The sequence below is a fragment of the Microcaecilia unicolor genome, chromosome 1, assembly GCF_901765095.1.
Source record: "Microcaecilia unicolor chromosome 1, aMicUni1.1, whole genome shotgun sequence".
Classification (NCBI taxonomy): domain Eukaryota; kingdom Metazoa; phylum Chordata; class Amphibia; order Gymnophiona; family Siphonopidae; genus Microcaecilia; species Microcaecilia unicolor.
Window position 1 is genome coordinate 93,771,546 of NC_044031.1, and position 27,805 is coordinate 93,799,350.

Below are 27,805 nucleotides of genomic sequence, written 5' to 3' on the forward strand. Positions count from 1 at the left end.
AACTGTCATGTTTTTCCTTAAAACATGGGATACTAGGAAAATTGTACTATTGAACAGTCTGCAATGGTGTGTTCAACTAAATGCTTGCTTGTCATTTAGGAATGTTCGGCAGGAAGATCCAAGATGGCGCCTGAAGCGGTAACGTGTTTAGAGGCTCTTGAATTTTCGTCCGGACGAGTTCATCGCTAAGAGTTTTCCCCCTGTCTGAGGATGCGGAAAAGAAAGGGGAAAGCTAAGACACTTACCTCCTCGAGTCTGGCTGGGGTCCCCCCTTCGCACTAAACAACAAAGGAGAATTTCGGGCTGAAAACGCTGGGAGAACAGACGCTTGCCTCGATGGGCTCCGCGTCTTTTGATGTGGACTGCAGCGTAGAGGGAGTGTCTTTGAGCCCTCCCTTAATTACAGCTCCTCTGCGACCTGGAAGCAGTACTGGGGCGGCTGGCTCACAACAAACGGGGACGCCCGGAATGGGTCACCATCTCTAATTCCTTTATATCTTTTTTGAGATGCGGTGACCAGAATTGTGCACAATATTCTAGGTGCGGTCGCACCATGGAGTGATACAACGGCATTATAACGTCCTTGTGTTTGTTTTTCATCCCTTTCCTAATAATTCTCAACATTCTGTGCACTTTCTTAGCTGCTGCAGCACACTGAACAGAAGTTTTTAACATCTTATCAACAATGACTCCCAGATCCCTTTCTAGGTCTGTGACTCTTAACGCGGAACCTTGCATAACACAGCTGTAATTCAAGTTCCTTTTACCCACATGCATCACTTTCCACTTGTCAACATTGAACCTCATCTGCCACTTGCACGCCCAATCTCCCAGTCTCACGAGGTCCTCCTGTAATCTCTCACATTCCTCCTGCGACTTGACGACCCTGAATTATTTTGTCATTTGCAAATTTAATTACCTCACTAGTTACTCCCATCTCTAGGTCATTTATAAGTATGTTAAAAAGCAGCGGTCCCAGCACAGACCCCTGCGGGACCCCACTAACTACCCTTCTCCACTGAGAATACTGACCATTCAGTCCTACTCTCTGCTTCCTATCTTTCAACCAGTTCTTAATCCATAGTAATATCCTACCTCCGATCCCATGACTCTCTAGTTTCCTCTGGAGTCTTTCATGAGGCACTTTCTCAAACGCCTTTTGAAAATCCAGATACACAATATCCACCTGCTCCCCATTGTCCACATGTCTGTTCACCCCTTCAAAAAAATGCAGTAGATTGGTGAGGCAAGACTTCCCTTCACTAAATCCGTGCTGACTTTGTCTCATCAGCCCATGTTTTTGCATGTGCTCTGTAATTTTATTCTTAATAATAGCCTCTACCATTTTGCCCGGTACTGATGTCAGACTCACCGCTCTATAATTTCCATGATCTGCTCTGGAACCTTTTTTTAAAATTGGCGTAACATTGGCTACCCTCCAGTCTTCCAGTACCACACTTGATTTAAGTGATAGATTGTATATTACTAACAGTAGCTCTACAAGTTCATTTTTCAGTTCTATTAATATTCTGGGATAAATACCATCAGGTCCTGGTGATTTTCTACTCTTCAGTTTGCAGAACTGACCCATTACATCCTCCAAGTTTACAGAGAATTCGTTTAGTTTCTCCGACTCGCCTGCTTCAAATACACTTTCCGGCATCGATGTCCCTCCCAAATCCTCCTTGGTGAAGACCGAAGCAAAGAATTCATTTAATTTCTACGCTACGGCTTTGTCTTCCCTGATCGCCCCTTTAACACCATTTTCATCCAGCGGCCCAACCGATTCTTTAGCCGGCTTCCTGCTTTTAATGTATCTAAAAAAATTTTTACTACCGTGTTTCCCCGAAAATAGGGCATCCCCATAAAATAAGACCTACCGAGGTTTTTGGTGCCCTTAGAAAATATAAGGCCTCCCCCGAAAGTAAGGCCTAGCAAAGTTTTGTTTTTCCCGGTAAGTAGGGTCCCCCCCCCCTGAGATCGCCGGGCCCCCCCCCGTCGCTCTGAAACTAACCCCCCGCCCGGGGTCGCCCCCCCCCCCCTGAGATGGCGCCCCCACCCGAAGTCGCCGGACCCCAACCCCCTCTGTCGCTCCGAAACTAACCTGAACTTAAGTCTCCTTTCACTTTCCTTCCAGTTCGCAGCAAGCAGCAGCAGTAGGAGGGCAGGCCACTCCTTCCTTCCGTGTCCCGCCCTTGCCTGACGTAACGTAACGTCAGGCGAGGGTGGGGCTCGGAAGGAAGGAGGGGGCTGCCCTGCCCTGCTGCTCCTGCGAACTGGAAGGAAAGTGAAACGAGGCTTAAGTTCAGGTTAGTTTCTGAGCGACGGAGGGGGGTGGGGTCCGGCGACTTCGGGTGGGAGCGCCATCTCGGGTGGGGGGGCGACCTCGGGTGGGGGGTTACCGGTAGTTGCAGGAGCGACGGAGGGAAGGTGGGCGGGCCAACCGCGTTTCCCCGAAATATTAAGACATCCCCTGAAAATAAGACCTAGCGCCTTTTTGGGCGCAAAAATTAATATAAGGCAGTGTCTTATATTCGGGGAAACACGGTATGTATTTTCGCTTCTAACGCTAACTTTTTTTCAAAGACCTTTTTTGCCCTCCTTATCTCTGCTTTGCATTTGGCTTGGCATTCCTTTTGTTTGATCTTGTTACTTTCAATTGGTTCTTTTCTCCACTTTCTGAAGGATTGTTTTTTGGCTGTAATGACTTCCTTTACCTTACTGTTCAGCCACGTCGGCTGACGTTTGGTCTTTTTTCCCCTTTTTCTAATACGTGAAATATATTTGTCCTGTACCTCTAGGATGGTGTTTTTAAACAGCATACACGCCTGATGCAAGTTTTTTTTACCCTGTGAGCTGCTCCTTTCAGTCTTTTTGTCACTGTTTTTCTCATTTTGTCATAATCACCTTTTCTAAAGTTAAACCCTAGTGTATTTGATTTCCTAAGTTCACTTACTTCAATGCCAATATCAAAATTGGTCATATTATGATCACTGTTATCAAGTGGCCCTCACACCGTTACCCCCCGCACTAGATCATGAGCTCCACTAAGGACTAAGTCTAGTATTTTTCCTTCTCTTGTCGGCTCCTGAACCAGCTGTTCCATGAAGCTGTCCTTGATTTCATCAAGAAATTTTATCTCCCTGGCGTGTACCAATGTTACATTAACCCAGTCTAGATGTGGATAATTGAAATCCCCCATTATTATTACATTGCCCATTTTATTCGCTTCCCTAATTTCCTTTGACATTGCTGCGTATGTCTGTTCGTTCTGGCCAGGCGGACGGTAATATACTCCTATCACCATTTATTTTCCCTTTTTTACGTGGAATTTCTCAGTACTGTTAATGTGTTGGTTATGGAACTAATTTTAGAATGTATTTGTATAGGTGAAACACTTTTTTCACACAGAAGTAGCCTTTTATAAATTACTCAGAATATATATGAGTAAATTTGTGCATGTAAAGCCTTTATGCACATGATGAGTTTTACTCAACCTGAGTGGAGGTACTCCAGGTGTTGGGGAGGGTTTACAATGCTTTTGGATGCTTTATAAAATACGTATAAAATACTTTTTTGACTGGGTGACCAAAGAACTGGATGAGGGACGTGCGCTAGATGTAATCTACTTGGACTTCAGCAAAGCCTTTGATACAGTCCCCCACATAAGACTCGTGAATAAGCTGAACAGATTGAACTTAGGACTGAAAGTGGTGACCTGGATAAGAAATTGGTTGACTGACAGGTGGCAGAGGGTGGTGGTAAATGGAATCCGCTCGGAGGAAAGGAAGGTGAGCAGTGGAGTTCCTCAGGGGTCGGTGCTGGGGCCTATTCTGTTTAATATATTTGTGGGAGATATTGCTGAAGGGTTGGAAGGAAAGGTGTTCCCTTTTGCGGATGACACAAAAATAGCCAATAGAGTGGATACCTTGGCGGGAGTAGAAACGATGAGAAGGGATCTCCGAACCTCAGAAGGATGGTCGAGGGTCTGGCAGTTAAATTTAATCTAAACCCAAATAGCTAGAAACCTCAGAAATGTAATTATCTAGTAAATGTTACGTGATGCAGCAGTGTACAGTGCTATATCATTGTGCTCAGAATGCCATACATGAGACTCAGCCATAAAACAGCTTATATCATGTCATTGGACTCCACCATCATTGCACATCCCTCCCTCCCTACCAATTGGAAGCTAATAACATCCAGTCAATATTGCTCTGTTGTATCAAATACCGTGTATTGGGAAAAACAATGATACTTAGCTTCTATATTATTGGCGTGTGCCGTTGGATAGTAGGAGCTGCCCACAATTTTAAAGTGGCTGTTGTTCAGATGGCATTCGTATCTTGTATCCTTTCTTTTTTTCTTTTTTTGTTGATATGCTCGTGCTAGTGCTAAACCGTGCAACTAGTGCTCAGTACTCAGTGTTCAGTGCTCTGTCGTTCCCAACATGCTACATGTTTCGCCGGAGAGGCGTCCTCAGGAGAATGATATCTAAAATCAAAACGCAAATTATCAATATCATGCACTGCCATACTATTCTTACCATCTCATATTACTGTGCCTAAACATTATTTTAAACTCACAATGTTCATGGAGATTCCAGGAGGAGAACAGATCACCTTCTCCACCCAGGTCAGAAAAACGCCAGAGCATGCGCTCTAAGGTTATATAGTCTCCACCGCCCCACCCTCCTCAGATGTGAGCGACTGCCCACCAGTCAATGGCTCTGTTCAAACCCCTAGGATGTGTAGTGCGCAATTGTAAATAAACTCCGCCTCTTTTCTCAGCAACTGGGAACCAACATTACCACCATGAAAATGATGAAGATGGAATAAAACACCAAATGACAGATCTTTCTCACGGTGTCCCATCGCAGTCCAATGTCCCACTAACTGGGCCTCTTTCTTCTGGGTACGGAGATTACTCAGGTGTTCCCCAATGCGCTGCTTGATCTTTTGTGCATGGACACCTGATGCCATAAACAACCTGCGCAGTGTCACAATCCGTCTTTTCTCGTAATGCTATAATCCGGTTGGTGACAGGATGGGGGATCGATTTAGTTTCCCATGCATACTTACAATATAGGCAACTGTTGCATTTCCTATGTCCTCTGTCATCCAAAAGCACTATCTCAGTATTTCGGAATTTAAGCATTTCCCCTAGGTTGCGAGATCTAGTATAGGCAAACCGGGGGGGCTACAGGAATGCCATGCAAATGCATCATCGGCCAGTGTCTCCTAATAATATTCTTAATCTAAGTAGCCCTGGTGGAGAAGGGCAATACACAGGTGACTGACTCATTATCCATCAACCTCTGTTGCTTAGGGGCTAGCAGCCAATGTCTGTGGTTATTGGCAGCTCGTTTGTATGCTTTATTAATCTTCTAGGGTACCCTTGTTGTACAAATCCTTTCCTCAAATCATCCGCATGACGAACAAAATCCACAGTAGTATCACACAGTTTTCTAACATGTAGGAATTGACCATATGGAATAGATTCTTTCTGTGCAATGGGGTGAAAGCTAGAATAATGTAAGACCGAGTTGGTATCCGTAGGCTTACGGTATAACTGTGTATGGAAACCATTATCATCGCTTTCAATCAAAATGTCCAAAATGTTAACTTAGTGGGCACCCACGGTGATCTCAAAGGTAATATTGTTGTCACAGCTGTTGAGATGATCACAAAAACTCTTCAGTTGATCCATATCACCTTTCCACAGCAACAGGATATCATCTATATATCTTTTCCATATAACTATATTAGATGAAAATGTGGTCCAATGACATGATATAAGCTGTTTTATGGCTGAGTCTCATGTATGGCATTCTGAGCACAATTATATAGCACTGTATACTATTGCATCATGTAACATTTACTAGATAATTAAATTTCTGAGGTTTCTAGCTATTTGGGTATAGATATAATATACAAGAGAAACCCAGCGTGAGATCCCTAGTGTCTTGTTTATTAGTTAAAATGTAATGCCAAGAAGTGTAGAGTGATGCACTTGGGGTGCGGAAACCCAAAAGAGAGATACTGGATATGAGGGGAGAGATTAGTAAGCTCAACTCAGGAGAGAGACCTTGGGGTGTTGGTGTCTGAGGATTTAAAGGTGAAGAAACAATGCGACAAGGCGACAGCCATGGCCAGAAGGATGCTAGGCTGCATAGAGAGGGGCATAACCAGCAGAAGAAAGGAGGTGTTGATGCCCCTCTACAAGTCATTGGTGAGGCCCCACTTGGCATATTATGTTCAGTTTTGGAGGCCGTATCTTGCTAAAGATGTAAAAAGACTGGAAGCGGTGCAAAGAAAAGCTACGAAAATGGTATGGGATTTGCGTTGCAAACTGTACGAGGAGAGACTTGCTGACCTGAACATGTATACCTTGGAGGAAAGGAGGAACGGGTGATATGATACAAATGTTCAGATATTTGAAAGGTATTAATCTGCAAACAAACCTTTTCTGGAGACAGGAAGGCAGTAGAACTAGAGGACATGAATTGAGGTTGAAGGGGGGCAGACTCAGGACTAATGTCAGGAAGTATTTTTTCACGGCAAGGGTGGTGGATATGTGGAATGCCCTCCCGCGGGAGGTGGTGGAGATGAAAACAGTAATGGAATTCAAACATATGTGGGATAAACACAAAGGAATCCTGTTTAGAAGGAATGGTTCCATGGAATCTTAGCAGAGATTGGGTGGCGACGCCGGTAATTGGAAACAAAACGGGAGCTGGGCAGACTTCTATGGTCTACGCCCTGATTGTGACTGAATAGATAGGGATGGGCTGGAGTGTAAATTTTAAGGGGCTTCGATGTTAGCTTCAGAACTTAGTACAAGAACAGTACTGGGCAGACTTCTACGGTCTGTGCCCTGAGAAAGGCAAGGACAAATCAAACTCGGGTATACATATAAAGTATCACATACCATGTAAAATGAGTTTATCTTGTTGGGCAGACTGAATGGACCGTACAGGTCTTTATCTGCCGTCATTTACTATGTTACTATGTATGTATGTATGCATGTTTTATGTAAGCCAGAAAAGTTGTACTTAATGCATAACAGATGTAAATGTGTGCATATACTCTCTATTGGGTAATTTACAAAAGGATATTGTAACTTATGTACAGTGGGGGAAATAAGTATTTGATCCCTTGCTGATTTTGTAAGTTTGCCCACTGACAAAGACATGAGCAGCCCATAATTGAAGGGTAGGTTATTGGTAACAGTGAGAGATAGCACATCACAAATTAAATCCGGAAAATCACATTGTGGAAAGTATATGAATTTATTTGCATTCTGCAGAGGGAAATAAGTATTTGATCCCTCTGGCAAACAAGACCTAATACTTGGTGGCAAAACCCTTGTTGGCAAGCACAGCGGTCAGACGTCTTCTGTAGTTGATGATGAGGTTTGCACACATGTCAGGAGGAATTTTGGTCCACTCCTCTTTGCAGATCATCTCTAAATCATTAAGAGTTCTGGGCTGTCGCTTGGCAACTCGCAGCTTCAGCTCCCTCCATAAGTTTTCAATGGGATTAAGGTCTGGTGACTGGCTAGGCCACTCCATGACCCTAATGTGCTTCTTCCTGAGCCACTCCTTTGTTGCCTTGGCTGTATGTTTTGGGTCATTGTCGTGCTGGAAGACCCAGCCACGACCCATTTTTAAGGCCCTGGCGGAGGGAAGGAGGTTGTCACTCAGAATTGTACGGTACATGGCCCCATCCATTCTCCCATTGATGCGGTGAAGTAGTCCTGTGCCCTTAGCAGAGAAACACCCCCAAAACATAACATTTCCACCTCCATGCTTGACAGTGGGGACGGTGTTCTTTGGGTCATAGGCAGCATTTCTCTTCCTCCAAACACGGCGAGTTGAGTTCATGCCAAAGAGCTCAATTTTTGTCTCATCTGACCACAGCACCTTCTCCCAATCACTCTCGGCATCATCCAGGTGTTCACTGGCAAACTTCAGACGGGCCGTCACATGTGCCTTCCGGAGCAGGGGGACCTTGCGGGCACTGCAGGATTGCAATCCGTTATGTCGTAATGTGTTACCAATGGTTTTCGTGGTGACAGTGGTCCCAGCTGCCTTGAGATCATTGACAAGTTCCCCCCTTGTAGTTGTAGGCTGATTTCTAACCTTCCTCATGATCAAGGATACCCCACGAGGTGAGATTTTGCGTGGAGCCCCAGATCTTTGTCGATTGACAGTCATTTTGTACTTCTTCCATTTTCTTACTATGGCACCAACAGTTGTCTCCTTCTCGCCCAGCGTCTTACTGATGGTTTTGTAGCCCATTCCAGCCTTGTGCAGGTGTATGATCTTGTCCCTGACATCCTTAGACAGCTCCTTGCTCTTGGCCATTTTGTAGAGGTTAGAGTCTGACTGATTCACTGAGTCTGTGGACAGGTGTCTTTCAGACAGGTGACCATTGCCGACAGCTGTCTGTCATGCAGGTAACGAGTTGATTTGGAGCATCTACCTGGTCTGTAGGGGCCAGATCTCTTACTGGTTGGTGGGGGATCAAATACTTATTTCCCTCTGCAGAATGCAAATAAATTCATATACTTTCCACAATGTGATTTTCCGGATTTAATTTGTGATGTGCTATCTCTCACTGTTACCAATAACCTACCCTTCAATTATGGGCTGCTCATGTCTTTGTCAGTGGGCAAACTTACAAAATCAGCAAGGGATCAAATACTTATTTCCCCCACTGTATATACTTACCACACAAGATATGTGACTTGTTATAAAATTGCTCTCTAAGGTCTTATTAACGAGTCTGTCTTTACATGTTCATCATGGTTTTTAACACATGCTAAAAGTTAATGTAGCATATTAACAGCATAAGTTAATTGCCATATTAAACAACTAACATGAAAATTCTCATTAGGGAATATTGGCACTAATCGGCCAAACAGAAACCAGGCAGGAGAGGAGTGTTCCAGAGGCGGAGTTGGGAAGAGTAGGCAGTTGATAACTGGGCAGAAAGGGCTGCATAAAAAGCAGTCCTCTCTGTGCCTGGATAACTTACGTGTATTGGCCTGAGGAGTTTCTGGATCCCCTCCCCCCCAAACCCAATTCCTACCACCCACCAGCCTACTTTTGATGGCCCTGGTGATCTAGGAGGTTCTAAGGGCAGGAGGCAGAAGCAGTGCCCACTTGCTCCTGCCCATCATAGCTCCAGCCTCAAAATGGCCACTGTGACCTCTAGCAGCACTTTTGTGGTACTCAGAGGGGGTAATGGCACCTGTTTCCCCTTTTGCAGTTCCTGGCCAGTATGTGTGTTATGTGTGTCCTGGTTGATTTGGCTGGGACCTGCATAAAATCCAATGACCAGCCACCACTGGCCTGGCCCTGGATAGTCAATTCTGTTGCCTGGTCATAGCCCGGCATTGAATATTAGGGCATAAATCTGCCTGTGGCAATCTGCATTAAAAAAAAAAAGCGCTGACCGCTGCCAGCTGAATATTTACCAGAATGAAAAGTATTAGTATTCCGCTGTTCATATATAGAGACTCTGGATAAGTAGAACAAAATTCCCTAAGTGGTTCAAGCCATTAATTCAATGTATAGATAATATTGGTTAATTTGAATAGATGCCGTGTATTGTATTAGCAGTATTCTTCACGTCTCTCTTTGACTCCTGTGTCATGATAACATGCAGAATTCTAAAGTCGAATTCTTCTGTAGTCTGGGTTTTAGTTAGAAAAGTGTTTCCCAGTAGGACTATTGAAACTGAATGTGTGATTTATAAAAAAGCTTTTCTTTTGCTTTGTGCTTATGGTGTAAATCTTTTCTAAATCAGTTATGACAGGTACAACTACTTTCACAGCTGCAGTTTCCATCCTTCACATACAAAAAAAAAAAGTCCATTATACACAGTCAAGCTACATGATAACCACCATATTTTTCTCTAATTCAAAGGAGAAGAATAAACAGCTCAAAGCTCTAACTGAATTCTTCAAACAAAAAGGCTGTCATGCCAACATTATCTACAAGAAAATCACATTCTCAGTCAAAACACCTAGGAAAAATCTATTACAGTACAAGGAAGGAGAATTATGGAGCAGGTACCACTCGCTGTAACATGCGTTCTGGAACTAAAACAATTTAAGAAAAACTACAAAAGACTAAACCAGTAGTACTGCAGGAGGAAATGTTCTCTGCTCCCCAGTTCTAGTCTTCTGGTAACTTGGGATGTGTTGCCCCAGAATGTTCATTTTGTTTATCCCATGTTGTTCATGGGAAACTTTTAGCTTCTTTTTTTAGTTTTTTTGTTTGTTTGTTTTTTTTTCTTTAGGGGGCAGTGTCAGTAAACTCTGCACACTCTTTTTGGCACAGAAAAGCAAGAACAAAATTTCAAATTTTTCCTGTCTTTTCAGGGTAAAGATGACATGGGAAATGTTTCAAACGAATGCACATCCCTACTTGTAACTGCCCAAGTTGAAACAAAACCTTATAAGGAATAAATTACAAATAAAACCCAAATAGAAGAAAATAGCACAAGATCCTGAAAGACCACCAGGAAGCAAGTTGTTCAAGCACATATCACAGGACCACACACCTACCCATATGGAACAGTTATTCAGAATAAAATGTCGATGAATATAGAGTATATTATCCAGTGCAGAAAATGTAAAGAAGGATACTTCATCCGTGATATATGCCAAACATTAAGGACCAGAATCAGGCTTCATAGACCTAAAATAACACATAGAAAAAGACAGTGTGACACTTAAGTAAACATTTCTCAAAGGAAGATCACTTCATTAATGGCATAATCATGGAACTTAGATGGAATTTGAGTATACAAGAATGAAAATATTTGAGATTAGGATGATCAAAGACTTTAAAACAAACATATAGGGATTTAATAGAGACATTGACTTTCTCACCCATTACCTGATATAGATCATTTCAGCTGTAAAGTTTCATTATCACTGTCATGTCACCTCTGTCAACCCCCTTTAGTGAACTGTAATGATACATACAGGCAGCATAAGACCAAAATTATAGTATCATTTAAATCCAGTCTAACTGTGCTGTGTTTTCTTTGGCCTGATGAAGAGGAAAACTTGTTACTGATGAATTAAGTTAATCCAATAAAAATGTATCTCTGACCCTTTTTTGTATATATATCTGTGGATTATCTAGGCAACAGTAATTTTTTCCTAACGAAGCTTATAATATAAAAGATTTCATTATTGTTGTATAGAAATATTTCTTCAGACGTGCAGTCTCAGGCCTTATTTTTCTAACAGTTACAATTGTGAGGGTTTTTTTTTTTTTTTTTTGCTAATTCTCATATCTACCGCAGTTTAAAATAGGATGACAGAAGTAAAGATCAATTTTAAAACAAAATACGATAAATCTACAAAAAAAATAAAACACAGTATTTTTATTGCTTTGCCTTAATAGATTTTAAGCCCAATTTTGTATAGGACATCTAGAATTAAAAAGGAACAACCCAGGTCAGCACATTCATAGAAGTGGATATACAGGGTAGTCATGGGGTGGGCCTTGGGTTTTTGGCCCAAGTTCACTTAGCAGCAGGGCACCCTTGCCTTAACCAGCGGGGATCCTCCAGCTCTGCCAGCAGAAGATATCCAAAGTGCCCCAGCACCTTCCCTCAGCCAAGCTTAGAAGTCGGTAGCAGCATTCCTGAGCTGGCACCCCATCCATGTTCAGTTCGTATGCTCCAACTGACTGCCACTGACTACTGACCTTGGTTGAGGGGAGTTCTGTAGAGGCCTTGTGATGTGTTCAACTAGCAAGGCTTAGGGATCCTCTCTAGCTAAGGTATTTAAATTTTGTTGTGCTAGAGGGGCATGGTGCGAGGGGAGGCAGGAAGCCAGGAGCGGAGAGTAAATGCATCATGCCCACCCATTCTGCTCGTTGACTCACTCAAAATTTGCAGTCTGGCTTATGACACTAGTTCACAGTATGCATTCTATTTTACAAGTGACTAAGGGCTCCTTTTACAAAGGTGCGCTAGCATTTTTAGTGTGCGCTAACTGTGTGGATGCCCAAAGGAATATTATGGGTGTCTACATGGTTAGCGCACACTAATTTTTAGCATGTGCTAAAAACGCTAGTGCCCCTTTGTAAAAGACCCCCTAAATGTAGAAACATTTTGTAAAACCAGTGCATTTTTTCTAGCAAAAAAAGGTGCCGGTACTCAAATGCTAGGCCACCCTTCAGGGGTGGGCGATTGCTGAGGGACACACCCCACAACAGCCAGGTCTCCTGCAACCAGTCACAGAATCTATGACAAGGCAGAATTGGTGCTTAGAGCCTGAGATCTTTCATTAAAACCTGGGGTCTATGGGTGAATTGTAGCAGATAATGGAGAAGGTGCCGGTACTCAGTACCCCCTCAAAAAAAGCCCTGTGTAAAACATATATATGAGTGCAGTAAAAACACATGTATTATGTTTGCACATACAGTGGGATCACTTATATGATAGAAAAAAAGAAAACATTTTGAAAGTGAGCAGCTTCTTTTGGGGCTTTGCTTATATAAGTCTAAATGTTGTTAACCACCAGTGTGAGTTCCAGACATTCACAAAGCTACACTATCAGAAGAAGCCAATTAAGGAGCCAATTGCAAAAAGGGAAACACACCTATACTTTTAAAGCCTGCTTAAACTGTACCCATAATATTCTTCCTTGTAATATGTGGTTGCCATGGGTATTCATGTGAAAGTAGCAGCTCTTCTGTAATTGCTATTTACACATATATGCCCATTTACGCATGGAACCAATGATTTACATATGTCAGTGGTACCTCACCTTTCTAAAATGCCTACGCTTTTGACTAGCTTTTGGGAGCTCAAACTTCCATCCATAGTTCAGGATTAAATTAGCAAAAGATAGCAATACTGAAAATTATAACTGAATCATAACATTCCTGTGGTAGTCTAAAAGGAAAAGGGCAGGGAGTGTGGTGGTGGAGGAGATGGAGAGGGATGGTTGGAATGGATGGATGGTCAGAAAGTGACAGGCTTGACATGCTGTAGAATTTTATGGTTCAAATTGTATAAAACCTATGCACAAAACGTACTGAGCCAGCAACATGCTTCTTTTTTTTTTTTTTTAACTGGTTCTATCTGGTTTAGCAAGCAAGGAGTTCAGAGAGACATGCACAAAGGGATTCTGCGGGCTCTTTTCCTGTTATGGTAGCAGCCAATGAGAATAATATGCAAAGTTATTTTAATGAGCTATTACTGTTCAAATGTGCATTCCGAGTGATGCACAGCCATTTTCCAAGCAATGCACAGAATGGATGAAATTTCTATGGGTAGTCAGGAGCTGTTATTGATGACAGTTGCTGCTTGGCGGTGCAGTCAACAGGAGGATCCAAGGGTGAATGTAGCACTACCACAGTTCAGAGGCCCCTGCCAACATGTGGAAGGAGCCTTTGTACAGTATGATAGGCTCCAGGTAGTAGCAGGTCAGGTGTTTCCAGGTGGGCGCTCACTCTGTCTTGGTTTTCTTAACTGCTGCAGCCCCAACTCCCTGCTACCGGGCTGAAGAGCACCATGGAGATGATCGACAGAACCTGCTCGGGCTTCTCAGTGCAAGTCTGTGCGATTATCTTGGGCAGCCAATTCCTGCTAAGGAATGGTGCCCGGCGCTTGTGCTGCTGATGTTTGGAAATAAAAAAGCTACACATGGCTTTCCTATATGCAGCTTGTATGTGTGTATGAAAGCCGTAGCATTTATTTCCTCTATGGGAACCACAGTGTGAGACCTGTGATGCCTGGATTCTCGGCACACCAGGCAAACAGCTTCCTGATCCACTTCTCAATACAATAGTAACGGCAGCTTGTCCTGTCTCAGAAGGTATTTAAGTACATCTGCATTGACTTGGGAACCTAAACGTCCAAGACTTGTTAAGAAGTCCTTGTTAAATTGGCTCTTCTAGTTGTCAGAGACCCCTGAGGCAGGCGTTGTGTTTTCCAAAACACGGCCCGTGTCGGGACTTATCTCAATAAAGGACTCCTGTTGTCTCAGTCTTGAAGGCCCAGTTGTGCTTCTTTTCTGTTTGCTGTTTGTGTATACTGTCTTACCCCTCTCTGGTTACCTTGTTGAAAGGTTTGAAATATGGCAGGCGCCATTTGAGGTAGAGGGTGAATTGATATAGGAAATTGGTTATTAAGCAGAGCTGTCAATGTAGATTATTTTGTTGTAGGGTCAAAAGTTCTTCCTCATTTGGTACCCAGCTGTGTGCAGACCTTAGGCAAGTTATTAATATTTTCTCACATGCTGTTAAATAGGCTTTCAATGCCAATTCTCTTTTTTTTTTTACAGTTGGAGTCACCTGGGAGCCCTCATGTGCCTGAGCTGCCTAGAGGGACTATGCTAGATGATAGAGAACGAAGAATTTCGCATTCACTTTACTCAGGCATTGAGCATCTTGACGAATCAACCTCAAGGAATGCTGCAGTAAGGATAATGGGTGAGTTGAGTAGAGATTTCTAATTGTATTCTGTTGTTTTGTTTGTTGAGATTTACTGAAGGGCAATTAATAGATTAAATAATGCGGACGACTAAACTGACAATTGTAGTAACCGATTTATTTTTAGAGTCTTGTTTTTAACATTCCATACAAGCAATCTAAGTAATGGTAAAGGAGTGCAAATCAGTAAATTGATTTGCAAAGTCAAATTACGAGTGGGTGGAGGATAAACAAGGCAGTTTCAAGACACTTTTTTGACATCTGAACTAAGAATACTAGTTTACTCCATAGGATCAGTGATGTTTTGTTCAGCACAAACTACAGTATCATACTTCAAACACTGAGACTTCATACAAAACAAAAGAAGCAGCACTGATCAGTTCTTACCAGAAACAAACAGGAAAAAAAAAACTTGCAAAATGAGTGAACTAAAGCTCATTTATTCTTAATAGGGCTTTGGGGTGTTTTGCTTTAGTTGCTTGCCTTTCTATTTTTTCAGAGCATTAGCTTCAAAATCTTGTAGGTAATTTTCTGCATCCTTTGTTTGGATTCAGCACCATACAGTCTGCTTGGTCCCTGGTGGCCAATGAGGTTATTCAATACTTGCTCTGAAGCAATTCAGTTTTCCACAAACAGATCCAGTTAATAAAGACTTTTCTTTGCCAAAGGAGTAGTTAAATTTGCTGAGCAGATGATCACACCATTAGGTAGTAAGGATTTTTAAATTTCACATTTGAAAAGCTTGTTTGATTAAAATATTTCCTGACATTAAAAGACTCAAATTCTGGTATTAGTTTGCTTACCAAGGCTGAAAAACAACCCTTAAATCTACTACATTCTCAGTGCTTATCGTAATAATATGAATTCATGGTCTTCAGCCTATTGAGAAGCATTCTTCTATAGAATCCTCAAATCATTATTTTAATTTATATGATTATTTATTAAAAGTTATTATGTACCAACGCCATTAATGAGCCTTGCTTGCCACAGGACCCATTTTATGCAGTAGGCTTTTTGGCAAATAACGTGTGTTAAAGGCATTCTCCTTGGACATAGATAATGCAGACACACTTGGTAATTCATCTCTGTAGGCTGCCTGGCCAGAACCACCCTCTAGCTTGATTGTATTAATTTTCAGCCAATCTTGTGTCTTGATGATCTTCCCACTCTGGTGACACGTCTGTTCTCCTCAGTTTGTTTTTCTTTCTGCTCTGCATAGTGAAATGCAGCCCTCTTACCACTTCTTGGCAGCTGACCTCTGTGTAATTAAAAAATAATAATAATAATGATAACATAGTAAATGACGGCAGATAAAGACCTGAATGGTCCATCCAGTCTGCCCAACAAGATGTGGAGGGGCATAATCAAATGGGACGCCCATGTTTTCCTGAGGACATCCTCGCAGGATGTCCCAGTAAAGGGGTGGGGAAACCCATATTATCGAAACAAGATGAGCGTCCATCTTTCGTTTCAATAATAATGTCGGGGACGCCCAAATCTCAACATTTAGGTTGACCTTAGAGATGGTCGTCCCCGGCTTTCAGCTATAATAGAAACCGAGGATGCCCATCTCAGAAATGACCAAATCCAAGCCATTTGGTTGTGGGAGGAGCCAGCGTTCGTGGTGCACTGGTCCCCCTGACATGCCAGGACACCAACTGGGCACCCTAGAGGGCACTGCAGTGGACTTCAGAAATTGCTGCCAGGTGCATAGCTCCCTTACGTTGTGTGCTGAGCCCCCCCAAAACCCACTCCCCACAACTGCACAATACTACCATAGCCCTAAGGGGTGAAGGGGGGCACCTACATGTGGGTACAGTGGGTTTTGAAGGGCTCACATTTACCACCACAAGTGTAACAGGTAGGGGGGGTGGGCCTGGGTCCGCCTGCTTGAAGTGCACTGCACCCACTAAAACTGCTCCAGGGACCTGCATACTGCTGTCAGGGAGCTGGGTATGACATTTGAGGCTGGCATAGAGGCTGGCAAAAAATATTTTTAAAGTTTTTTTTTTTTTTAGGGTGGGAGGGGGTTAGTGACCACTGGGGGGAGTAAGCAGAGGTCATCCCCGATTCCCTCCAGTGGTCATCTGGTCAGTTTGGGCACCTTTTTGAGGCTTGGTTGCAAGAAAAAATGGACCAAGTAAAGTTGGCCAAGTGCTCGTCAGGGATGCCCTTTTTTTTTCCATTATTGGCCGAGGACGTCCATGAGTTAAGCATGCCCCAGTCCTGTCTTCGCTATGCTTCCGACACGCCCCCATGAACTTTGGTCGTCCCTGCGATGGAAAGCAGTTGAGGACGCCCAAAGAGGTCTATAAAATACTGATTGGAGTGGAACAGGTGAAAAAAGCAGAATTATGGCAGAAAAGACCTATGCCGACTCAAGGGGCCATATACTGGTACCAGCGAGTTCTTCAGTTGGCAGTACACTTAGAGAATGACCTAACGGGCTCCATGTGAGGATCAAAGGGTTCACGCACCAACAATGCTCAGGTTCCTTTAAATATGCAAAACCTTTAATACTGCCGTCTCTTCTGGCAACTTCACACTGCAGAGTAAAACCTATTAAAAGAGCCGGAGAGCAAATTGACAACCCAGCCGCACTATAAAAAAGACTTTCTCAGCCGAGCAGTGACAAAGCTATTGTATCCTCTAAACTCTCATCAGTTCTGGTCAAAACAAAGGTTTCCAGGCACTTGACTCCCTCTCCCACAGTAGTGCAAAAGCCTTTACAGCCTCAACAGGAAAATAAGAAAAATAAAAATGGGAGAGCTCCAGCACTCTACTTCTAGTAGCCACCTGCCTTTAGCTTTTGCTTCTCTCCAGTCTCACGATGCAATTGCTTGCACACAAATTAGCCCGATCCTGTCTGCAATACAGCTTTTCCAGAAAATATTGCTACTGCCTACTTGTCTCAGTCCTACAACACAGATCTCAGCTGCCTCTCTTCTGCCTCATCCTTCTGCAGTACCATTGCCTTTGCCTCATAATCCTTCTCTAGCACCATCCTTGATTCCTCCTAGTCATTCACAGATAATTGCTATCTCCTCAAAATTTAGACAATGTTTCCTCAGAAGATGAACCTCAATAAGTGGATTTTCCTGTACCATCAGAACCTACTCCTTCTACCAGTACGAATTTTCTTTTGGAGACTGATCAACCTAAACAAGATATCTCTCTGGAGGATATCAGTTATTCTAGATTTGTTCAATCAACTATAAAATGACTAGCCCTGGAAACAAAAGCTACCAGTATGAGTAAGAAAGACTTTGAGGCCACCTGATAGCCATTGATACACTAAAGGCCCTATTGCTGTCCCTGTTCATACAGTCTTACAAGTTCTTGAATCCAAAATCTGGGAGAATCCTTATTCAACTCAATCTATCTCAAGGAGGCTAGATGCTATATATAAAGTTCAGACAGAGCCTGGATTTGAGGAACATCAATAACCACATTACTCAGTGGTGTTGGAAGCAGTGATGAAAAAGAGCAAAACCACCTAAATCTATCTCTCAGTACCCTCCTGGGAAGAATCATAAAAATTTAGATATAGATGAAGAAATGTTTTCATCTGGAGCAATGTTGGCTTCAAGAATAGCTGAATATGAACTTCAAATTTTACATTTTCAACATTCTCAACTTCATCAAGCACTAGATGCTCTTGCTTCTAAAATATCTGATGCCTTACTCCCTTTCATCAACAAAATAGAGGAGTCAACTTTTCATCTTATGTGCAATGAATGCTTGTGTCAAAAATATCGTAGCTTACTGAATAGCTGCAACCTCTATAGCAGCTAGGCAAGTGACCTGGCTCAGAGCTTTTGAGTTACTTGAAGATCTTTGTGATACACTGGCAGATCCACTTCTCAAGGGGGCAGTCTTTTTGAGGATAAAGTAAATGATGCAGTCTCTCGGGTAAAAGATAATTCTACAACTGTTAAGGAACTCTCTGCCCCTTCATCAGATTTAAATTCTGGTTACAGAAGATCAGCTTATTCCTATTCCTGACCTGGATTGGCCACTGGTGGAAACAGGATGCTGGGCTCGATGGACCTTTGGTCTTTCCCAGTATGGCGATACTTACGTACTTATTTCACTCTATATTATTCACAATATTACTATAAGAAAAGATATCATCTGTACTCATGACAAAATCCTGTGAAACCTCCTCAATCTTTTAAAGACAAAGACCATGTGATCACAAGGCTTAATCTTCAGTTCAAACGTCAATCTCAAAGAACACTCCTCATTTTATGCAACTGGAGGGTGAATCCATCATTTTTCAAAAGCATGGTGCAATATAACAATGGGCAGATGGGTACCCAAAATCATCTTTAATGGGTACTTGATGAACTTTCTACAATAATCCAACTCATCTCCTCCTTTGACAAACATAAACCCTTCTCAACAATTAGACATTCTTCAAGAAGAAATTCAGTCTCGTCTACTCATCTAGGCCATAGAGTCAATTCCCCCTCAGGAATACTCCCAGGGATTATACTCCCAATATATTTTGATACTCAAGAAATCAGGGGGTCTAAGATCTATCCTTGACCTCAATTTACACATCAGAAAATAATAATTCAAAATGTTCTCTTTGCAAACCATTAGGTCTCATGCCTGGCATACTCCTGAGCCACCCATGCTTCTCCCAGGTCCATACTCCCCTTGAAGTTGTATGCTTTGGAATTTGGGTGTGCAAATTATAGAATACTGACTAATGGCAATTATGTGCATGATTACCAATTAGGGCAAATTAACACCAATAATGTATTTATTTATTTATTTACAGCACTTATACCCCACAATTTCCCACCGCTGGCAGGCTCAATGTGGCTTACAATATTTAAATTACAAATAGGCAAGTACAATAACTGGGAAGGGGATAAGCGGGGTGGAGAGGTAAAGATAAAAAATGGGTCAGTCCATAAGAGCAGTGTCCTGAGGTTAGTGAGGCAGGACAGGATCTTTAGGGTAGGCTTGCTCAAATAAGCAAATAATTGGTTGTTATGGACAATTAGCAGCTAATTAATTCATTAAATTATGCATTCAAATGATATTTAGAAAAGCACTCATCGCTAGCAGCTGAATATTGATTTGTTAAAAAAATAAGAGATCTTTTTAGTTATATTTGAAGTAAAGCACGTATAGTCTGGAAAACTTGGACATGCTATATAATGTAAAACTACAATTCCTGGTTTAGATATTGGATACTTGGCAGTGTTTTATTTATGTATGCTTTTTGAAAAGTACTAAAAAATATATAAGGTGTTGTGCTGTAAAGGAATCTTCTATTTAAATGTGTCTGTGTTTTGGCTGGATAGACATAATAGGAGTTTTTCCCTCTGCTTTCATTTGTATAAAACAAGCACAGGCAGAAACACCTACACTGAAGTGTAAACAGAGCAATAAGTCAGTTTCATGTGGATCTGCAAGCAAATTTTCACTGGGATAAATAAAAATACTTGGCACATTTCTTGTGGACATGTTTATGGCTCAGATTTTGCATTCTGTTTTCTGGATGTCTGTCATCAAAGTACATATGAGTAATTTTTTTTTTTTATATCATCTGAAGCAAAGTGAAATGTCTGATGTAGAATTTGGGCCTTTTGTTGAAGTTAAAAAGTATTCTTTATGAAGCAACCTCTTTATTTAAAGGAAAATCCCATAAAATTAGAATGCATTATGACTTGAGCTTGGCTAATACGAATCTAAAAAAAAAAGGACTTATATTTTGTTTCTTAAATTTATCAGGGGCACCCCTACATTAGAAATATAATTGCAAGCCCCTCCTACTCCCTAAAGAAATGTTATTGTGTATAGTTATGTGTCATTTACTATGCTAGTCCTGCCAATGTAGCATGTATATTTTGGCACCGTGCAACAACACATTCAAAAAAGAGTGCCTCACCAGGGGGTTTGTATATGTAAACAGCACTACATACTAGGGATGGGCATTTGTTTGCAACAATATAGGAAATGCCAGCGACTTTATCAAATGAAAATGAACTGAAAAAACACAAAAATAAATATTTTATCATTTGCCGATAATTTATCGTGCACTTTCAAGAAAGAGCACATTGTTTGGAAAAAGGGCACCCATTGCACATTTGCAAAGCATTGTACGTGCATGCATGCTCTTTCAGAAAGAGTGCATCCTATTTGCACAGTGTGCTGTCTTTCAGAAGTACACACACTCATTGACTTTGCTCCTGTGATGAAATAATGGCCAAACAAATAAAATGAACATTCCCTGAAACAAGTTGGGAAACAATACGAAAGAAAACCTTTCTGGCTACTCATCCCTACTACATGTATGTATAAGATATGGTTTTGCTACTTGTGCATGCAAGTGGTAGATTTTGTAAATCCGCAGGTCCAGTGGGAGCTGAATAAGGAGGGGAAGACCTGAAACTTAGTTTTGGTGAAAGGAGGTGGTAGTCAGTGACCTCAAGCAGTCTTTCAAGTCAGAGGTCAAAACAAAAACTTAGCGCAAGGATTATGTGTGACTTGTAACAGATATAAATGCAAGTGGGGAAATTTTCTAAGGGCTATTCTAAAATATATAATACACATACGCCCAAACCACACCTAGAATTGGCCTCCTTGACATTTCTTTGTGATACTGCATTTGCATATAAATAGCATCTTTTCCAAAATTGTTATCCACATATTTACACATGCAAATAGCACCTAAGGGGCCCTTTTACTAATGTGTGATAAGGTTTTGCAGTTACTAATTGATAAGTGCCCAAACTACTACAGGAAAGCCTCTATGGTAATTGTTGGTATTTCCAGTATCTTCTGTACATTTACAACAGAAAAACCTTTATAAAGCATCAAGTACATTGACAAATAGCACAGATGAATTTACAGTATCCATACTATCAACAGTGGTGACAGTACATAGTAAATTTGTGTTTTAACTGCAAGGCACAGTCCATGCTATTCCACTGTGTGCCATTTGTTTGTGTCATGCCAGCGTGGTGCTGTTAGATGCTACTTCATGCTTTGAGTGCTTAACACACTTTATTAAGAGGCCAATAAAAATTCTAAAGATGCCTCCGTAGTGATTTTAGCACAGGTCTTTCAGAAGATTATAGCTACAGCTGCAAAATAACACCTCGCCATAACTAAGAAGTTCTAATTTGGGAGAAAATAATTACCCATTATGCAAATGAAATACATTCATTTCTAAAAACATAAGCATTAGCATACTGGGACAGATCGAAGGTACATCGAGCCCAGTATCCTTTATCCAATAGTGGCCAATCCAGATCACAAGTACCTGGCAAGATCCCAAAAAAGTACAAAACATTTTATACTGCTTATCCCAGAAATAGTGGATTTTCCCCAAGTCCATTTAATAAGGGTTTATGGATTTTTCCTTTAGGAAGCTGTCCAAACCTTTTTTAAACTCCGCTAAGCTAACCGCCTTTATCACGTTCTCTGGCAACGAATTCCAGAGTTTAATTACACGTTGAGTGAAGAAACATTTTCTCCGATTAGTTTTAAATTTACCTACATTGTAGCTTCATCGCATGCCCCCTAGTCCTAGTATTTTTGGAAAGCGTGAACAGACGCTTCACATCTACCCGTTCAACTCCACTCATTATTTTTTAGACCTGTATCATATCTCCCCTCAGCCGCCTTTTCTCCAAGCTGAAGAGCCCTAGCCGCTTTAACCTTTCCTCATAGGGAAGTTGTCCCATTCCCTTTATCATTTTCGTCGCCCTTCTCTGCACCTTTTCTAATTCCACTATATCTTTTTTGAGATACGGTGACCAGAATTGAGCACAATATTCAAGGTGCAGTCACACCATGAAGCGATACAAAGGCATTATAACATCCTCATTTTTGTTTTCCATTCCTTTCCTAATAATACCTAACATTCTATTTGCTTTCTTAGCCACAGCAGCACACTGAGCAGAAGGTTTCAACGTATCATCAAGGATGACACCTAGATCCCTTTCTTTGGTCCGTGACTCCTAACGTGGAACCTTGCATGACGTAGCTATAATTCGGGTTCCTCTTTCCCACATGCATCACTTTGCACTTGCTCACATTAAATGTCATCAGCCATTTAGACGCCCAGTCTCCCAGTCTCGTATTTTATAAACCTCATCTCCCCTTAGCCGTCTGTTCTCCAATCTGTAGAGCCCTAGTTGCTTTAGCCTTTCCTCATAGAGAAGTTATCTCATCCCCTTTATCATTTTCATCGCCCTTCTCTGTACCTTTTCTAATTCCACTATTTCTTTTTTTGTGATGCTGTGACCAGAGTTGCAGACAGTGTTCAAAGTACAGTCGCACCATGGAGCGATACAAAGGCATTATAACATTATCAGTTTTGTTTTCCATTCCTTTCCTAATAATTCCTAATTCTGTTTGTTTTCTTAGTCGCCACTTCACATTGAGCAGAAGGTTTCAATGTATCATCAATGAAGACACCAAGATACATTTTCTGGGCGGTGACTCCTAATGTGGAACCTTGCATCACATAACTATGGTTTGGGTTCCTCGTTCCCACATGCATCACTTTGCACTTGCTGTCGTTAAAAATCATCTCCCATTTGGATGCCCAGTCTCGTATGGTCCTCTTGTAATTTTTCACAATCCTCTTGCAATTTAACAACTTTGAATAACTTTGTGTCATCAGAAAATGTAATTACCTCACTAGTTATTCCCATCTCTAGATCATTTATAAATATGTTAAAAAGCAGTTGTCCCAGCAGAGACCCCTGGGGAACCCCATTATCTACCTTTTTCCATTGAGAATACTGGCCATCTAACCCTACTCTCTGTTTTTCTATCTTTTAACCAGTTTTTAATCCACAATAGGACATTGTGTCCTATCCCATGACTTTCTAATTTCCTCCGGAGTCTTTCATGAAAATAATTGTCTATTGCCATATAATGTTTTGTACTACTCTAGGCACTCTCTTTTTATAGCAATACATGATGTTGTGTTTCCCCTTCCATGGTTGTCAGATCCAGTCTCATTTGTGGGAGGAGCTCAGTGAGGAGCGTGGTGAAGTATTTCAGTAGGGTAACAGGAAGTATGGGGCAGTGTATGTGTATGCTGTCTGTTAATACCTTTTATTGTGTATTGCGTTGACACTGTATGTATCTTACTGTGCCATACTGTGTACTGTTGTTTGAATATTTATACTGTTGTAATTGTCTATTGCCTATTTCTGGATTGTTCTTGCTTTATACCTCCTTGGGTGAATTTCTTCAAGAAGTAGGTAAAAAAATAATAATGTCTAGGTCACAATTAGAGGCCAACAATGTAGCAAAATTACATGCTACTTCACCCCAGTGATAAGCTGTGACTTTTCCCAGGTCTACTTTAATAACGGTTTAAGGATTTTTTTCTTCCAGGATTTTATCCAAACCTTTTTACATTAACTGCTGTTACTACTTCCTCCAGTATCAGTTGTAGAGCTTCACTGAGTGAAAACATTTTTTTTCTCCTATTTGTTTTAAATGTACTACTGTGTAACTTCATGGAGTGTCCCCTAGTCCTTTTGAGAGATTGACCAGGTGGTTTTCATTTACCTGTTTCACTCCATTGAGGATTTTATAGACTTCTGTTTTATCTCCCCTCATCTGTCTCTTCACCAAACTAAAGAGCCCTAACCTCTTTAGTCTTTCCTTGTATAAGAGTAGTTCCATCACCTTAATCATTTTGGTCACCCTTCTCTAGTCCTTTTCTAGTTCCACTATATCTTTCTTGTGATTTGATTACCAGAATTGCACACAGCACTCGAGATGTGGTCCTACCACAGAGCAATGCATAGGCATTATGATTATTGCTGTTTTATTCTCTGTTCCTTTCCTAATAATTCTTAACATTCTGTTTGCTTTTTGGCCACTGCTGTAGATTTCAACATAATGCCCACAGTGACACCTAAATCCTTTTCCTCAATAGTGACTCCTAATGTGGAGAGTATCTGTTGTGGGTATATGTGATTTGGAGTGGAGTGTGTATATGTACAGTGGGGGAAATAAGTATTTGATCCCTTGCTGATTTTGTAAGTTTGCCCACTGACAAAGACATGAGCAGCCCATAATTGAAGGGTAGGTTATTGGTAACAGTGAGAGATAGCACATCACAAATTAAATCCGGAAAATCACATTGTGGAAAGTATATGAATTTATTTGCATTCTGCAGAGGGAAATAAGTATTTGATCCCTCTGGCAAACAAGACCTAATACTTGGTGGCAAAACCCTTGTTGGCAAGCACAGCGGTCAGACGTCTTCTGTAGTTGATGATGAGGTTTGCACACATGTCAGGAGGAATTTTGGTCCACTCCTCTTTGCAGATCATCTCTAAATCATTAAGAGTTCTGGGCTGTCGCTTGGCAACTCGCAGCTTCAGCTCCCTCCATAAGTTTTCAATGGGATTAAGGTCTGGTGACTGGCTAGGCCACTCCATGACCCTAATGTGCTTCTTCCTGAGCCACTCCTTTGTTGCCTTGGCTGTATGTTTTGGGTCATTGTCGTGCTGGAAGACCCAGCCACGACCCATTTTTAAGGCCCTGGCGGAGGGAAGGAGGTTGTCATTCAGAATTGTACGGTACATGGCCCCATCCATTCTCCCATTGATGCGGTGAAGTAGTCCTGTGCCCTTAGCAGAGAAACACCCCCAAAACATAACATTTCCACCTCCATGCTTGACAGTGGGGACGGTGTTCTGTGGGTCATAGGCAGCATTTCTCTTCCTCCAAACACGGCGAGTTGAGTTCATGCCAAAGAGCTCAATTTTTGTCTCATCTGACCACAGCACCTTCTCCCAATCACTCTCGGCATCATCCAGGTGTTCACTGGCAAACTTCAGACGGGCCGTCACATGTGCCTTCCGGAGCAGGGGGACCTTGCGGGCACTGCAGGATTGCAATCCGTTATGTCGTAATGTGTTACCAATGGTTTTCGTGGTGACAGTGGTCCCAGCTGCCTTGAGATCATTGACAAGTTCCCCCCTTGTAGTTGTAGGCTGATTTCTAACCTTCCTCATGATCAAGGATACCCCACGAGGTGAGATTTTGCGTGGAGCCCCAGATCTTTGTCGATTGACAGTCATTTTGTACTTCTTCCATTTTCTTACTATGGCACCAACAGTTGTCTCCTTCTCGCCCAGCGTCTTACTGATGGTTTTGTAGCCCATTCCAGCCTTGTGCAGGTGTATGATCTTGTCCCTGACATCCTTAGACAGCTCCTTGCTCTTGGCCATTTTGTAGAGGTTAGAGTCTGACTGATTCACTGAGTCTGTGGACAGGTGTCTTTCATACAGGTGACCATTGCCGACAGCTGTCTGTCATGCAGGTAACGAGTTGATTTGGAGCATCTACCTGGTCTGTAGGGGCCAGATCTCTTACTGGTTGGTGGGGGATCAAATACTTATTTCCCTCTGCAGAATGCAAATAAATTCATATACTTTCCACAATGTGATTTTCCGGATTTAATTTGTGATGTGCTATCTCTCACTGTTACCAATAACCTACCCTTCAATTATGGGCTGCTCATGTCTTTGTCAGTGGGCAAACTTACAAAATCAGCAAGGGATCAAATACTTATTTCCCCCACTGTATATGGTGATGGAAGGAAATGTCAGGAATGTGTAAGGGGCTGGAGGGATATATCAAGAGTGGGGGTTTATGAAATGTGTGATGGGTGAGTAGGGGGTGTGGTGGGTGTGAGAGTATCTGTTATGCATGTGTACACAGGGCTGTATCAATTAGACAATTCACAGTTATATAGAATTGGATTTACAAAGACTCTTTCCCCATTCTCTGTCTAAGAAGGGGAAAAAGCATTGTATATCAAGCATGTGTTTATGTAAATTTTAATGGAGCTATTAAGTAGTTACAGTTTATCTATTGATCTAAGAGTTTTATGTCTCTATCTTTACTGTTTGCCATGAGCAAGGTTTTTTTTTTTCTGTAACCCCTTATGTATGATGATTTATTTACCTCCTCATTATGAAACCACATGATCCTTTGTTTTTTATTTCCTAGCCCCCCAACTTTGGAATGACCTTCCCTCCTCCCTTAGTTCAGAACTCTCATTCCCTAAATTTAAATCAGTACTTAGTCACTTTTTCAAGCTTGCCTTTAATTTTTCCACAGGCATTTCGTGCTAGTGACCTTGCGGCGACTCAGAGCTCTGTGAATGGGTGTTAGCTTAGACTTGTGTGTGTGTCTGGATGGCTGCCCTCTGTGTACGAATGAACTTTCTCTATACTTTCATTAATATGGGAGTTTTTTCATGCTTTACTATGGTTGGTTTTGTTAATCGCTTTGATCTTGCTTATGTGAAGGCGGTATATCAAGTAATGAATAAACATAAACAAATTCACCCAAGGCAGTGGACAACAAGTTGAATACAGGCAATATACAATTTCATCAGTAAAACTATTCAAATGATAGTACATATTATGACATGATATTCTACTAAAAATGCCAACACAATACACAATACACAATACACAATAAAATATCTTAATAGATACCATAAAGTATAAACAGATAAGATAGAGTAACAGAACTAGAAAATAAGGGGACTAACTTAAAGAAAGTTGCATTAAAGTCAGAAAGGTACATGAATATTATGTCAGCTAGGGTAGTACTAGATAAGCAAGTCGTCTACAGTATGTGCAGCCGGTGTTAGACCTTGTGTCTATGTGTGTGACCAGCAAGGTAGTTGTTGTTTCTTCCATTAAAGACATGAGAGAAGTCAAATTTTCACCTACTTCCTGAAGGTAGAGATGGTGGTGTGTTAAGGGGAGCTTTTCAGGGAGTGCATTCCAGAGAGCAACTCTAAAGAAGGCTTGCTGGTGGTTATCACATCATGTGATGTCTGTTGGAGAGTATGTGATTAAGAATACTCAGTGAGAGGATATTAACAACCATGGAGGTGTGTAGAGGGAGATTCTGTTCTTGAAGTACTCTGACCCATTTCCTTTAAGGCATTGAAGATTTATTTATTTATTTTGCTGCATTTATAACCCACATTTTTCTACCTATTTGCAGGCTCAATGTGGCAATCACATTGATGGAATAGAGAATCAGAGTATACCGTATTTTTCGGACTATAAGACGCACCGGACCATAAGACGCACCTAGGTTTTAGAGGAGGGAAATAGGAAAAAAAAATTTTCCTCTTTCCCTCCTCTAAAACCTAGGTGCTCCGGTGCGTCTTGTCCAGGTTTTGGACCTCCGTCCCGTACTTACAGGATTCCATGTTCCCTGGTGGTCTAGTGACGTCGGGGCAGGAAAGAGCCCCCTCTTTCCTGCCCATCGCGCTGCTCTCCGTGCTTCTCAATGCTTTCTGACGGT

The 27,805-nt window shown here is 41.7% G+C and overlaps 1 protein-coding gene across 3 annotated transcripts in view; it reads left to right on the plus strand.

The window, feature by feature from the left end:
• Positions 1-27,805, plus strand: part of PARD3 (par-3 family cell polarity regulator) — a 1,299,417-nt gene that overhangs the window by 731,769 nt on the left and 539,843 nt on the right. For all 3 annotated transcript variants that reach the window (XM_030199049.1, XM_030199057.1, XM_030199066.1), the window contains exon 15: positions 14,323-14,470. In XM_030199049.1, the coding sequence (XP_030054909.1) occupies positions 14,323-14,470 (148 nt within the window). The remainder of the gene's footprint in view (positions 1-14,322; positions 14,471-27,805) is intronic.